Here is a 16,393-nt window from a genome sequence, read left to right as displayed (position 1 = left end):
ATCACCATTGCCATCATCACCACCACTATCACCATCACCATCATCATTGCCATCACCACCATGGTCATCATCATCATGACCACCACCACCATCATCACCATGATCACCACCATCATCATTTAGGTTGTTGTTGTTGTGTGCCTTTAAGTTGTTTCTGACTTATGGCTACCCCAAGGAATGGGGTTTTCTTGGAAAGATTTGTTTAGAGGAGGTTTACCATTGCCTTCCTCTGAGGCTGAGAGAGTGTGATTTGCACAAGGTCACCCAGTGGGTTTCCATGGTTAAGCAGGGTTTCAAACCCTGATCTCCAGAGTTGTAGTCTGATGATCATACCATTACACCATGCTGGCTCTTTATTCATTTATATCCCTTCTTTTTATCACTCAAGGGAGCTTATGAAAATCAAAATAAACACAAATAAAACTTACCAAAAGGCATAGGTTAAAAACATGCAAGACAGCCAGCATGGTGTAGTGGTTTGAGCATTGGACTACAGCTCTGGAGATCAGGGTTCAAATCACCACTCGGCCACGAAACCTACTGGTGACCTTGGGTGAGTGACACAATCTCAGCCCCAGAAAACCCCGTGACAGGTATCCACAAAACAGGGTAACCTTTACTAGGCTGCATCTACACTGCAGAATTACTTTATGACATCGCTATAGCTGCCATCGCTTTATGCTATGGAATCCTGGGAACTGTAGTTTGTGATGGCACCAGAGGAAGGCTATAATATCTCACCACAAATTCCAGAGTTCCACAGCATGGAGCTATGGCAGCTAAAGCAATGTCAAACTGCATTAATTCTGCAGTGCTGATGCAGCTCAATAGAGGTATCCCTGTTTTGTGGATTTTGGATGATGCTGTACTTTGCTATATGGCCAACACGGCTACGTCTGGATACATTAGGTACAGCCTGTGATTTCTGAGAAGCGTCACACAAAAAACAAATCCACTTTTTGCTTCTCTCTGGCTTAGCTGTGGGAGAGGAACATTCCCTTGCTCGCCTCCTTCCAGACTGTCTCCATCCCCTAAACAAAGTTTAACAATGGCAGGGTCTTCCCCAATCGAAGAGACAGACAGACTAGCAAATGCCAACTCACTCTTCCAGGCATGAAACAACTTTCGTTTCATTATTTTTTTCCTCCTCTGACCTTTATGGCCTGGATCTCGGCCACCAGCACACCCCCAGGGAGACCGGACAGTGCGTCCCATTGTGAGTGCTAAAAAAACCACAGCTTTTCCAAACGTCTTGGGCTTTGCTTTGCATGCTCCAGCCCTTTTGTGGTTTCACAATTTGCTGGGAGGATGGAAATTATTGAAGGTGGCCATCTATCTCCCTGTTTCTGCCCTCTTCCTCCTGCCAGCCACTCTTTCAAATCTTCTGTGATTACTTCCAAGGTAGAGAATTCTAGGAGCTGGAGTCTCAGTATCATATTTTTTAAATTTAATTTTATTAGGGTTTTTTTTAACATAAAGGTTGAACAACTCCACATCATTAACTCATGGTTATTTCATCCTATGATACAATAATTCTGTGCATATATCCCTCCATTCTGTTATTATAATATAATACATGTTATCTTGTCTTGATTCACAATAATCAAACAGTAACTTCAGACAGTTTAGAAACATTTAAAAGGAAGCAATGAGGATGCAAATAGGGCATCTCCATTAGTGGATCCTTCTGCAACAGCCAGTTAACAGCCAAAGACTTGCTCTGAAAAGGTCTTGGCTTTGAAAAGAGAGAGCCAATCTCATGTGGCAGGGAGTTCCACAGCCTGGGAGCAGCCACTGAAAAGGCCCTATCACATATAACTGTGAGGATGATGGGATCACAAGAAAAGCTGCTCCAGAGAATCTTAAAACTTGGGCAGGCTCACATAGAGAGATACAGTCTTTTAAACGATCACACAGGGAGAAACAGTCTTTCAATTGATATCTCAAAGAGATAGTTTATATACAGAGATCTTTTAACTGGAGGTATCTGGGCATCAAACCTGCAACCTTCTGCCTGCAAAATATATACAGTGGTCCCTCCACATTCGCTAGGGTTCGGGTTGAAGGACCCTCATGAATGTGGAAAAACTGCAAATTAAAAAAACACTATTCTTTTTACCTGAGAGAACACCTCTCTAGGAATCTCCAGGTTCTTCAGTACAACGGCCAGATATCTGGAGGACTTACAAATGCCTAGAGAAGTGTTTTCTCTAGAAACTTCTAAGTTCTCCAGCACAACTCTATGGTCAACCTCTGTCAGAATTGCTCTGGGGGACCTAGAGATTCCTAGAGAGAACATATTAATCAAAACTGCAAATAATCAAACATGCAAGAGTCAAAGCTGCAAATGTGGAAGGCCAACTTTATTTCAGAGGAAGGAACGGACAAAACCACCTCTGAGGATTCCTTGTCTAAACAAAAAATTAAGAAATTAATGGGAGTACTATAAATCAAGAAGCAACTTGAAAGACATGAACAGAGAGACACAAATGCTCCTCTTTCCCTGCAAGACACAGATAGTTCTTCCATGAGTCATGAAAAGCAACCGAAAGCACCTCTGTGCCCCAAAGCTAACCACTTTCTCTTCATCTCAGGTCGGCACACAAATCTATCAGCATGCCCTCCACGTCACCACCACCATCGGCGTGCCATTCTTTTCTTTATTAAAATAAAAACCACAACAGCACCACTCAGAGACAGCCGGCAAACTTCACGTCCCAATGAGCAGGCGGCCAAGCTGTGCTGAATTAAATGCCTATATACTTTAAAAGATAATAATAACCCCTGGAGGGATGCAAAGAGAATAATCTTCCACAGACCCCCAGCGAAGATCTTCCTTGCCCTCTCTTCAGTGCCAACTGGAAAAACCGCCTCCACCGTGTGCCATTTGCCCTGCAGCAGAACGCAAAGTCTCAACCTCTTCCCATTAAACATGGAGGTGGGTGCAACTGAAATCAAAGAGATACATAACCGAAACTTTGCAACCTCCTGCCTCACTTCCCTTCTAGGGATGGAAAGGAGCCATCTGGTGAAAGAAACTTTCCCAAACTGTGCCCTTTCCAAGGAGACCTTTTCGTCTGTCAGACCATCCAAATGGTCTGTAGACCTTCGTCTCTCGCTTTTTGAATTTTCCTTGTAAAAAGAAAGTTCTTTGTTAAAATTGGTTCCCTGACTTTAAAGCAAAAACTGAAATGTCTAAGGGGGATTCACTTGCCAACTTAAAAAACAACAACACTGGCTCTCTTCCTGCATTTTTCACAGCAGTATGGAATACGGACACTGATCTCACGCAAAACTTTTCCTATCATTTATCTTGACATTGGCAGAGATTGGGCCTATTCCGTTTCAGTCAGCCAAAACTTTTCCTATCATTTATCTCCACATTGGCAGAGATTGGGTCTGCTGTGTTTCTGTCCGCCAAACGGCTGCTTAAAGGAAGGCAAGCAAGACTAGTAAAGGGGAAGGGGGGGGGGGGACACACCATAGAATGGGAAGAGACCCCAAGGGTCATGCAGTCCAACCTCATTCTGCCATGCAGGAAGACACAATCAAAACCAGGATCATCCAGGTCATAATATTTCTGATTTCTATATATGGGTGTCAAACCCCAACAAAGAAGAAGGACAACACCAGGAAGGAAATCATATGAAATGTAGTATCATAGAATCATAGACGCGGTACAGACCACGCAAAAGCACTGTGCTGGAGCCGATTTTAGGGTTAGGGACCGCGCAGCAATTGCATGGTCCCTAACCCTAATACATGCCGGTGGCACAATAATGGCGGCATCCCACGTACATGGGCAGTGCCATTATGAGGTAACAAATGCATAGCGTCCGCATGTCACACCGTGTCAGTTACATCACAAGTGTGCCATTGGCGTGCTCACGACATAACTATGGCAGCGCAAAAAGACCTGTTTTTTCCGGGTTGTTTTTACTCCGGAGTGACGGCGCACGGTTTGGGGGCTGCACAGTCCCTCCGGAGTAAAAACAGCAGTCTGTACTAGGCCATGGTGTTGGAAAGTATCGTCCAGTCCAAACCCATTCTTCCATGCAGGAACTCACAGTCAAATACCTCCTGACAGATGGGCATATAGTCTCTATGTAAAAACTGCCAGAGAAGGAGACTTCACCACCCTCTGAGGCAGCATCCTCTACCATCAAACAGCTCTTACGTTTGGGAAACAGTTCCTAATGTTTAGATAGAATATCTTTTCCTGTAATTTGCATATTTTGCCCCAAGTCTCTGGAGCAGCAGAAAACAAAGCTTGCTCCCTCCTCAATGTGACACCCCTTCAAATATTTAAACAGGGCTATCATATCACCTCCTAACTTTCTCTTCTCCAGGCTAAACATCCCCAGCTCCCTAAATCATTCCTCATAGGACATGGTTTCCAAACCTTTCACCATTTTAGTCACCCTCCTTTGGACACGCTCCAGTTTCTCAACTTCCTTTTTGAATTGTGATGCCCAGAACTGGACACAATATTCCAGGTGGGACGTGACCAGAGCAGAATAGAGTGGCACTATTACTTCTCTTGATCTAGACACTATACTTTAATTGATGCAGCCTAAAATCTCATTTGCCTTTTTAGCTGCCACAGCACACTATTAACTAATGTTCAACTCGTGGTCTACTAGGACTCCTAGATGCCTTTCACATGTACTGTTGTCAAAGCAGGTGTCCCCCATTCCATATCTGTGCATTTCATTTTTACTGCCCAAGTGTAGCATCCTGTATTTCTCCCTGTTGAAATTCATTTTGTTAGTTTTGGCCCAGCTTTCTAATTTCTTCAGGTCATCTTGAATTTTGATCCTGTCCTCTGGGGTATTGGCTGGCCATCCCAATTTGGTGTCATCTACAAATTTGATAGGTAGGCCCTTTATTCCATCATCCAAAGTCTAGGAATAGAGACATCTGACAATTTGGTAGGCTATATGTAGGAATCACAGAATCACAGAGTTGGAAGAGTGCAGCGCTACAACAAAATAGGACTAAATTAGAAAATTAAGTAGCAGTTCAGATGTTAAATAATAATGTTTCTTTTAAAAGTGCTCTTTTAAACCAAGTAATTTTGGTTCATGGTGGGATTTGTTTCTGAATGGCATTTCTTTCACTATAAAATAAAGTGACTAAAATAGGCAATTGACACTGGATACTGGTCTAAAGATGAACAACTGTCAATGAATTGTTAAAGTTAAAATGTTTAAATTCAGTTAGTTGTTGTTCCTGTAAGAGGGTTGGAAAATAATAATAGCCAAAGTTTGTGCGAGTGTGTGTGTATGAATTTGTTGTTGTTGTTGTGTGCTTTCAAGTCATTTCCGATTTATAGTGACCTTAAGACTAATCTGTCATTGGATTTTCTTGGCAAGATTTGTTCAGAGGAGGTTTGCCATCACTTTCTCCTGAGGCTGAGAGAGTGTGACTTGCCCAAGGGCACCCAGAGGGTTTCATGGCTGAGCAGGGAATCAGACCCTAGTCTCCAGGGAGTTTATCAGACAAGGGAAATTGGAAGTATAACGCAATGGCAATCCAAACGCAATCATGGGGTTTAGCGTTATTGTGTGATAGACTACCACACACAATTTCGGGCAATGGGAAGTCAGTCTGAACGCAATCATGGGGTTTCACGTTATTGCATGATAGACTACCACATGCAATTTTGGGCAACGGGAGGCTATTTTCAGGCAATGGGAAGTCAGTTCGAAACTAGCGAATTCATGTGAATGAGTTCTGGCCCCACTTTCTTTTCATTCAAAATTAAGAGAAATTCCTCCCATGTGATAAACTCCCAGGATCCTAGACCAACATTCAAAGCACAATGCTACGCCGGCTCTGATATATATGAGTAATCAATTTTTTTTTGGGGGGGGGGGGGGAACAGGATTAGTGTTTTTAAAGTAATTTAGTTTAAACCCTGGTTTAAACTTTAAACCAAATGGATTTAAACCATGGTTTAAACCAACTTGGTTTAAACCAGCCAACTCTGCAACAAATGGAAAACCAAGGAAAGTATTCAACAGGTACTGCTCTCTGGAGGACAGAAGGAGAGAAAGAGTGAGAATGAAAGAGATCTTTGCCAGATGGGTTATGTAGTACCATTTCCATGCCTTGAGTCCCTTGTTATTAACAATAATAATAATAATATGTGACAGTGCGTACCATTTCTAAGGAATTTCATTGGCAAAGAAGCCTTGGAGACTGGTGCTCACTGGAAAACCTCACCATCACAATCAAACAACCACACAATTGTTTCTGTGTGCTTCTTCCCACTTTTGTTATTCCTAACATTTGTACTTGGAATCCTCACATTTGAGACGTGTGAAATTATTTGAAACCTCGGCTTATTATTTTCAAATTCCTCTTCATTATCGCAAGGCTGGCTAAAATTAAAGTATCCGGAGGTTGTTTTTTTAAAAGAAAAAAAGAATGACATTGCACAAAGCCAAACACGAGCCTACAAAGCACGCATTCCTTCCCATGGAAAATATACCCATATGCAGGAATGTCAAGATATTAAAAGGGTTGAAAAGAAAATAACAACGCTGCACACTTTTGCATTACAGAGAGATAACGGGCAGAACATCAGAAATAGCAGCAAAATATATATATACACAAAACTCCACAAAGCTCAGAACGAAGGCAATCTCAGCCCCCTACAGAGGAATAGCAAACTTTTTTCATCCAATGTTCTCGGCATGAAATCAACTCCAGGCAGCCAAAAAATTAACACTTTGTGGAGACCGTACACAGCAGATTCGGGAACCTTTGGAAGCATTCACACACAACGGACTCAGGCCAAATACTACGCACTTTGCATATTCAGGAGGAAGTACTATGGTCTGCTTAGCACACATTTACAAACTTGCTTCAGGATTGTAGCATATCTGACTGCAGGTGAGGAAACAGCAAGCCTGAATTCTTTTCCTAGGTAGATAAACCTATTATATCAACAAAGCAAATTTTTCAAAGAGAAAGTTAGGTCTAGACTGATGTCATACTGCAGAAATAAAGCAGTTTGACACCACTTTAACTGCCATGGCTCAGTGCCAGATCAGCCACAAAACCCACTGGGCCAAGTCACCCTCTCTCAGCCTCAGAGGAAGGCAATGGCAAACTTCCTCTGAAGTTTTCTCTGCCCAAAAAACCCCATGATAGGGTTGCCTTAGGGTTGCCATAAGTCAGAAATGACATACAACAACAACAATGGGGCACCAGAGCTTCCTGGCAAGGAAGACTCAATATCTCCTGAAGCTACAAATCCCAGAATGCCATAGCACAGAGTCATGGCGGCTCAAGTGGTGCTTTATTTCTGAAATGTGGCAGAAGCCATAGAACTCCTTTCCTTGGTGTCCAGAGTGACAAACTACAGACAGCCCTTCGTATCCAGGATTCTTTATCCACGGATTCAAGCATCCACAGCATAAAAATATTTAAAACATACATAAATTCCAAAAAGCAAACCCTGATCCTGCTATTTTATATAAGGGGCACCATTTTGCAATGCCATCGTATTTAACAGGATTTAAGCATCCATAGATTTTGTTATCCACAACCAAATCCCAGTGGATACCAAGGGTCCACTGTACAGAATAGAATGGTAGGTCGAAGATTTTTTGCTGCCTGAGGCAAAAGACAAGATGGTGTTCCTCTGCCCCAGTTCTATAGACAGTTAGAATACTGGCCAGGGGCCCGTGTTCTCTATCACTTCCAAGGGCATCAGGGCAGTTTAGAGGATACAGGATATATTGCCTATAATATACAGTTGTGGCCTCCTGCATCTGATTTCTGCTCCTCTCCAAAAATCTGTTCCCTGAGGAGAGCAGAGAGGGGGCCAAGCAAGTTTCCCTAGGGATGGAGCAGCCACCAAGAAGGTCCTTCTCCCATATCTTCACTAAGCCAACAAGGCTTCATCCCAGTAAGTCCTAGCACAGCTTAGTAGCATTGTCTACCTGTCATCACGGAGTCCTAGGTCGCAAGTTTCTCTACCGGTTGAGATAAAATGGGGCAGAGAGGGGAAACCATATCACCCTACTTATTTATTCTCTTTCTTTTATGGTAGTATTTATACCCTGCCCTTTGTATCAAAGTCTTCCAAGTTGGATACAGTGGGCCCTAGGTATCCGCTCAGATTTGGTTTCAGAACCCCCCATGGATACCAAAATCTGTAGATGCTCATGTCTCATTAAATACAATGCCATAGTAAAATGGGACACTTTATATAAAATGGCAAAATCAAATTTTGTTTTTTGGATTTTATATATTTTCAAGTATTTTCAAGCTGTGCATGGTTGAATCTGTGGGTACGGACGGCCAACAGTACAAATACAGCAATCCTGACAGTGCGCTTATGTCATGCTTACAAATAAAAAATGAAAGACAAGGCACACAAGGAAGATGTGATGGAGAGGGAGGAGGAAAAAGGAAAGGGCAGATTACAGTTCTGAGCCTCTCGTTTGGGACTCACCAGACCAGACCAAACCAAAATCTTCCACATACAAAATCCAGAACCATCCCTGCTCCTTCTGCTGGAAATACTCCAATCCAAGTTCCTGCCTCTCTTTGACCATCACTCTACTGCCAGTTATCTAAACTCAGGCTGCACCTGCCCTGCAGAAAGAATGCAGTTTGACACTGCTGTAACTGCCATGGCTCCATCCTATGAAATCTTGGGATTTGAAGCTTGTTGTACACTGACAGAGAAGGCTAAGTATCTCACAAAACTACAAACCCCAGAATTCCATAGCATTGAGCCATGGCAGTTAAAAGTGATGTCAAACTGCATTAATTCTGCAGTGCAGATGCAGCCTGAGTCTTGATACCAGAGTGAACGTTCCCAATCCATTCTACCACAGTGAAAGTATAATCTCAGGGTACCTAACATACTATCCTACATGAAAAGTGGGATACACACACATACACACACATTTTAAAACTTTGTCGAGTTATGCCTGCAAAACCTCCAATACTTTCACATACACTTTCGTAACACCATTGTTTTTTGCAATATGAATAAATATCCCAGGGATCACTGTCTGAAGCATGCTGTAAATTGTCTCACTTTTGCACCCAGTCCTGGTCATTAGGCACTGTTGATAAAAAGCAAAAGAGCATATATTTTTTCTTCCAAAGATACATTGAGAAAACCAACATTACCTGACAATTAATTCTTCCCCAAAACCTGGTGCCCTCCAAATGTATTGGGCTACAATGCAACACATCTGGAAGGCGCTAGGTTGGGAAAGGGAGGATTGGTGCATTATTTTATCTTCTCTAAAACCTGGATTTCACCTACAGTATCTCGACTTTTTCATTGCACACCTGTTACATGAGATATATAATGTACTCTGGCTACCATCCGGAAACTACTTTACTTCTAAACACCAAAGGAAGAGACAGTGTCTCAAGAAGACGCCAGACACATTATCCAATGTTTACTTACTACGAAAGCCCACTCTAGCAAGATAAAAAGCTCATCCCAGCAACATTTTTAAAAAAACCTCATTCCCCAAAAGAGAAAAAAGAACCATTATCCACTGAGCAGGCATAGCAGAAAATTGAAATTATTCTGGCCAACAGAGAATCACTGTTGTGAACAGATTTTTCTTCGAAATCTCTACACTTTGCTGGTGACTACTATGTGGTCGTAGCCACCTCACTACCCTAAAGGCACCAGAACCTGTCTGATCTTGGAAGCATAGCCCTGGTTAGCAACTGCATGGGAGATCCCCCAACAGGCACATTATTATTATTATTATTATTATTATTATTATTATTATTATGCTTTATTTATATAGCGCTGTACACTTTAACCTGTATTTTAGACGAAGGAAGTAGCAAACCCACCTCTGAGTCTTCTTTGCCTAACAAAACCCTATGTTCCTTTCTCTAAAATATACCCTACAGCACCTGATATTGGTTGGTCTCCCATTAAAGTACTAACCAGGGCTGACCTTGCTTAGCTTCCCAGGTCAGACTGAGAGAGAGACAACATCTAAATCTTAGCAGCAACATCACACTCTCATCTAATAGTTTGCTCTCATGAGCCCTCTTCTTCAATGGGCTGTCTCCATATAACGTTTGCAAGGGGTTCATCCCAGAGCTTAGAAAAGTTACTTCTGAGACAGCATAACACCCAGAATCCTGCACCTAGCAGGGCCAGAGGCCATGCTGGGTAAGGCACACTAGTCCAGATAAAAGTAGGTTTTCAAGCTCTGACTCATCCTTGAAATGTTATGTGGTCAACCATTTCCACAGCATATCCTCACACACATGTGCTCATGCTACACTTGAGTTAAACCAAAGTTCAGTATCACAAGAGATGGGTGAGAACTTTGGAAATCCACATCAGTGAAGTCCAGAGTACACAACCCTGTTCTCAAAGGTGGGAACCCTGACGACAAACATCACACCATAAATGCACATCGAAACAAAAGCAAGACTTCCGAGTTACCATATATATTTGACTATATGATGACCTCATGTATAAGTCAAGAGTAGGTTTGGGGGCCAAAACTATGGATTTTGATATGACACATGGATGAGTCAAAGAAAAAACTTAGGAGAATGTAGCAAAGGACCTAAAGGATGAAGCAAAAAAAAAAAAAAAAAAAACAATGCTAAAGAACCTCTAAAATTCCAGCAGACAATAAAGGCAGGATGGATGAAAGAATAGAGCGTGGTCAGTTCTTCCAGGACAGATTGCCTTTTACCAGGGGATGGTTCCCTTTTTTTAAAGTACAGTACTTATATTGAGCCATGCATAAATTGATCCAGATTTTTTGCGGTTAATTTTTTGACTAAAATTTCTAGACTTATACATGAGGATATACAGTACTTCATTAAAGCATATGAACATAAAACACCAAGGCACTCACCACTTGTGGTTTGCTCCTGATGAGGCCAGTCACTGGATCTTCATGATGCTTAGGACATCTGGGCAGCTTGGGCTCTGAAGTGGTTGGCGTGGCAGGTGAAGATCTGGGTGTATCCACAGTGCCAGAGGAGGATGTCTCCCCTGAGTTAAGGGCCAACATATAGTGCTTGGTGACATCCTCCAAGGATGGAGCCTGAAGAACTGGGTAGGGCTTCAAGGGAAGGCGGGAGAGCCCTGGTGGGCCAGCATGGACAGTCTGATTCAAGGAAGTCGGCAGGCTGCAGGCATCTCCAATGGGGATGAAGGTGGCGGGCTCACTGGTATGGCGGACATGTTTGGAAGTTGGCCTCGCTCTACTCAGAGAAGCTGGAACGCTGGTGGTTGCGGGGGGCTCTTCGTTCCTGTTTTCCTGGCCATTCACCCTATTGGTGCGCTTTTTAGAGCTTCGGCGGACTATCCGGGGAGATAGAACATCCGCCAGTTTGGGATCAAAGTTGTAATTTTTAGTCCCGTCAACCATGTCACCTTCTGGTGGCAGAGGCAAAACATGCTCAGACAGGGAGCACAGCTGGCCTACTTCCGGTCCCCGCAGCTTCTCCCTTTGTTCAGAGAGGATGGGTTCGCTGCTGGACGGAGGGATGCTCTGGTCCATCTCACTGATGGGTTCCCCAGGACAGTCGAACCCCGTGTTGGCAAGATCTCCACGGCGACTGGGATCACTGAAGGATTTCTTCTTGATGGTCTTCCCGTTCCCTTTCTCATCGATCACTTTATCCATGGCACCAGGCTGGCTGACAATGTTCTGGATCACGGTGTTGTAGTCCTTGATGCCATCGCTGCAGACAGACAAGTCACTGGCGGCACTTCCTGCACATTCGGACAGGGCCACCGCTGAGGATTCTGGGATGCCAGGCTTTGAATTCAGTGACCCTAGAAGGTTACTATCGACTGAGAAGTTCTTTGAGTCCTCAGTGATGGAGCACCTTCTGTGGGGCATGGGGTCACTCAAGGATCGGTAGGTTTCACCATTGGCTTCCCCGTTGCTTCCATTACTGTACTCGGAGCCATTGTTTCCCACCGACGGAAACTTCCTCCGGCGTCGAAGGGCACTGGGAGTTAGTGGCGCCTCTAGCAACCCCTGAGGTCCCATTTTGTTATTGGGAAGGGTTTCATCCTTCTCATTATTTGGTTTGGTTCCATGGCTTTGGAGCAGCATCTCGTTCATCTCTAGCTGGTTGGTTTTACTTTCTCTTTTTTGGTTTGCTGATTTCCAGGCCACAACTGACGGGTTGAGATAGCTGTAGGGAGGGCCCGTCTCCACTTCAGTTACAATCCCCTCATCGGTCATACTGGATTCAGGACCTGAGAGTTCTTCTAAGGACTTTCCAGGGGAAAGGTTGCCTTCAGAGATTACTTTCTTCAAGACCTGGCCATCGCTATCTTCTGAGATGTCCTCCTTCTGCATTTCTGGGTCCTCTCCTCCCCGTTTCATGTCACCGCTGTCCTTTTTGTCTGAAGTAAAGTTGTAATCGTGCTGGGAGCCAATCTTACTTATCTTCTCAAAGACCTGCCTCGCTTCTTGGATGTATTGGTCTTGGATGATGACGGGCAGGCTGTCTCCCTCCTTGTCTTGGCCAACTTCACCGTCAGAAAGCCCGTCGTCATGGTCATTGGCAGCTGCGCTCAGGTGCAGCTCTGAAGAGCTTTGCTTCATGGCATTCGGGAGGAGGAACCGGCGAGGTATGGGCTTATCAGAACAGGTAAAAGATTTGGCCCGCCTCAGTGTGGCTGTGAGGTCTTTCAAGGTGGGACGGCCACTCAGGGCCCAGCGGTTGGGTGGCTGAGCTTCGCTTTGGGATCTCCCCACCAGCTGGTGCCCAGCGACGGTCTGGTGATATCTCTCATACCTGTGGCTGGTTCCTGAAACCAACTCCTCCGGTTCGTTGGCCCGGCCACCTTTCTTCCTGGCCTTCAGCTCTGAGAGATCCGACTTCAGGAAGTTGAGGAGGGCCAACGTCTCTGTGGCAATGTCAGGGTTGGACATGGATTTCCTGTGCTTGGAGGCCTCTGCCGCCTCAAGGCCGCAGTGGTGAAGGTTCTCGAAGGAAGGCAGCTCCGGTTTGGTTCTTGCCATCCCCAACGGCAGCTTGGGACGGGCCCGGACCTGCGGTGGCTGGAACCTGGCAAGGCTCTCACTTTGGTTGAAGCTGGGGGAGCGGAAAACCCCAAGGCTTCCCGAGTGGCTCCGAACTTGGTTGCTGCCCCAGGAGCCTCCGAAGTGGTCCTCCTCTTTCAGGGTCTCGGTGCTCGAGTACCGGCTGCTGCTTCGGGAACCGGAGGGGCTCGGCGCCAAGGGCGGGATGCTCACTTTGGAGACCCGGGAAACATGGGGGAGCGGGGACGCTGGAGGCAGGGGGCCTGTGGTGAGGTGCATAGTGTCGCCGCTGCCACTTTCTGACAGGCAATGTGAGAAAACTTTGTGGCCCGCTGTGTTGTCCTCATAGGACAGAGATGCAGGAGGAGTCCTCCTAGTCCTCTCCTCAAGCGGGGAAACATACTGGCACAAGTCCTGCTGGGCCTTGAGGTGCCACTCCATCCCTGTGGAGGTGCCTCCTTGCAGGGCCTCCTCCTTCTTCCTCTGTGGCTTCTGAGGGGCTGGCAAGGAGCCTTCCTTGTCTTCTCCTTCCTCTTCCTCCTCACTCCCTGGCAACCTCCCCAAGGATGTCTGCCCAGAGTTGCCCCTCAAGGGGTCAAGGTTCGGGTCCAGGAAGCCCTTGGCCCTGGGTCCTAGGGCTTCTCCCTCAGGGCTGGCGCTCTCCTGAGGCCTGGCAGCGAGAGAGGAGGAGGAGGAGGCAGGGCTGGGCCCCGGCTGAGGAGGGGGGCTGCTATGCCAGGAATGCCAGGCCTCCCGAGGGGGCTGCTTCTCCCTGGGCCCTGATGCTGCTGCTGCTGCTGCCGGGGCGCCCCCTGCCGGAGGCCCTCGCCGGAGGCCCGGGAAAGGGATGCAGCTCCGAGGGGGCGGCGGAGGGGGTCCAGGGGAGGCCTTGGGGCCCCCAGCCCCCCCGGGCAGGCTCTCCCCAAAAAGCTTCCTCATCTGAGGGACGCTGGGCCACTCCAGGGAGGAGGAGGAGGAGGCAGAAGAAGGGGCCGCCTGCGAGGGAGAGGCCCCTGGGGGCTGCTGCCCTTCTTCCCCGCCCTCGAGGGGCCCTTCATGGGGCCCCTGCCCCCCGGCCCCCCTCCTCCTCAGCCCCCTCCTCAGCCCCGGCTTCTCCTCCTCCGCCGCCGCCGCCGCCTCCTCCTCCTCCAGGGAAGGGCCCCCGAAGCGCCGCGAGAGCAGACGCACCGAAGGCGAGGGCCGCCTCAGGGAGCCAGCCGTCGGAGGAGAAGAGGAAGCGGCCTCGGCAACAAAGTGGCGCCCCAAGGAAGCGGCCCGGCTCAGCCGAGGAGGAGGAGCAGGAGCAGGAGCAGGAGCAGGAGCAGGGGGCTGGCAGCCCGGGAGCAGCAGCAGGGCACCGTCCAGGACCCCCCTGGGCCCCAGCAGCCCCTCAGGGTCGCCCCTCTCGGCCATGATGGGAAGCCCCCTCCCCAAGGGCCCCCAAACAGACCCCCTCTAAGCCTCCCTCTGACTCCCCTCCCTCTCTGACCCCCTTCTATCTACCCCCCTCTCTCCATCGGAGCCCCTTCTATCCAGCCCTTCTCTGTCCCTCTCAAACCCCCTTGTTTAAGCCCCCTTCCTTCTATCTAACTCTCTTCTAGCCACCCCTGTCTTCCACTCGGGGATCCCTGGGGCTTTGGCAAGAGAGCTGACCCACAAGTTGCAGGGGGCAAGGAGAAGGAGGAAGGGGGCTTGGAGAAAGGATGAAAAGGCCCCAGGGTCTTGGAAGGGGTCCCTAAAGGTCTGTAGAAATGACCCCCTTCCCTTCCTCCTCCCCCCCAAAAGGGGGGACCCTTTCTCTCTAACACCTTCCCCCCCCCCTTTATTCTCTCCCTAGGGACCCCGTGTAAAACAGGGGGTCAGAAAGAGACTTTGCAAGAGAGCTGAGCCCCAAGTTCTTCCCCCTTAAGTTCAGGTCAAGCCAGGGGAAAAGAGGGGGGTTGTGGGTGTCGCAGGCAGAGAGGGAAGGGAGGAAGAGGGGTTGAGAAGGGAAGAAAAGGCTCCAAAGAGGGACCCAAAGAAAGGGTTTCAAAAGACCCCCCTCCAAAAAAAATTCCCAATCCGAGTCGGTTTGCAAAAATAATAACAAAGGCAAAAACAATGACAAATGCAAAAATAATAGCAATGCAAGATTTCCCCTCCTTCCAAAAAATCTGTTCCTGGCAGTTTCCAAAGAGTGGCCTTGGATCCCGAGATCTTGGTTTGTTTGTTCGGCCCCAAACCTAGACACCCAAAATCAATCAATCAATCAATCAATCAACCAACCAACCAAGCTCCCCAAATGTGCCAATCCCAAAGGTTGCAGGAGAGACTTTGTTTCAGGCCAGGAAGGGCTCCTCTTTGGGGCAAAGCAATGGGGCTTTGGAAAGGAGCTGGGCTGCTCTGGGGAGGGGGGCCCTTCCATCCTGCAACCCCCTCCTCTCCCCGCAAAAAAGAAAAACCATGCAAAAAAAGGAATAATATTAAAATCCCCGAAGGTTTCTTTCAATCCGGCGGTGCAAAGGGCCTCCCATCCTCTGCTTCTTCTCCTTCCTCCTCCAGCTGGTTGTGGTGTTGTTGTGTTGTGTGTTGCTTTCTTCTCCTCCTCCTTCTTGGCTTCCTTTCTCTCTCTTCCCCCCCCCCTTTCCTCTGCTTTCTTTCTGCCTTGCTTTCTCTATCTCCCCCCCCCCTTTTTTGCAAGCCAGCATTTCACAGAAACTTTCCCCCTCCAGAGGCGTGGTTTCTCTCTCTTTCTTTTTGCAAGGAAAAAGAAGAAGAAGAAGAAGAGGGGGATGGTTTCTTGCAAGGAGGAAAGAAGAAGAAGAAAGAAAGAAACTTCTGGGAACATTTCTCTTGTGCAACTTTATTTTAATTGCTCCCTATGGGAGAAGGTGGAGGAAGTAACACGTAACTTGGGTGAATGTGCCTCTTCCCTTGCGTCTTTCCTTTGTAAAGCTATCACGGGATTTTCTTATCCTCTGAGGCTGAGAGAGTGTGACTTGCCCCTGGTCACCCAGTGGGCTTCCATGGCCAAGAGAAAAGGATTCGAACCCTGATCTCCCAGTCTTTGAGGTCTGGCAACCCATGGCGCTTTGATCATGCCGGCTCAAGACGGCCAAACTGTACATACATTTGTTAAAATGATCTCTCATGATTTGCTTCTTCCATTTGTTGCCGTTGTTGTTGTTGCACGCCTTCATTTCCAACTTTATGGCAACCCTAAGGCTGTATCACAGGGTTTTCTTGGTATGGAGTTTATCACATGGGAGGAAATCAGGAGTTTAAATGGTGATTAACCCCATGAAAGTTGTGCAATTGACATTAAAACACAATTAAAATGAGATTAACACAAGAGCCATTATCCCGTGAATAACCAGGGA

General features: G+C 46.9%; 1 protein-coding gene across 1 annotated transcript in view; it reads right to left on the bottom strand.

Moving 5' to 3' along the window:
* Nucleotides 1–14,447, bottom strand: part of ARHGEF17 (Rho guanine nucleotide exchange factor 17) — a 229,556-nt gene extending 215,109 nt beyond the window's left edge. Inside the window, exon 1 of the mRNA XM_089508484.1 lies at nucleotides 10,881–14,447. Within this exon, the coding sequence (XP_089364610.1) occupies nucleotides 10,881–14,447 (3,567 nt within the window). The remainder of the gene's footprint in view (nucleotides 1–10,880) is intronic.
* Nucleotides 14,448–16,393: the final 1,946 nt, after the last annotated feature.

Source organism: Sceloporus occidentalis, unplaced genomic scaffold (assembly GCF_023333645.1).
Source record: "Sceloporus occidentalis isolate IW3139 unplaced genomic scaffold, rSceOcc1.0.p SCAF_2, whole genome shotgun sequence".
NCBI lineage: Eukaryota > Metazoa > Chordata > Lepidosauria > Squamata > Phrynosomatidae > Sceloporus > Sceloporus occidentalis.
Note: the sequence above shows the minus strand (reverse complement) of the source record. Positions and strands in the feature narration are given on the sequence as shown.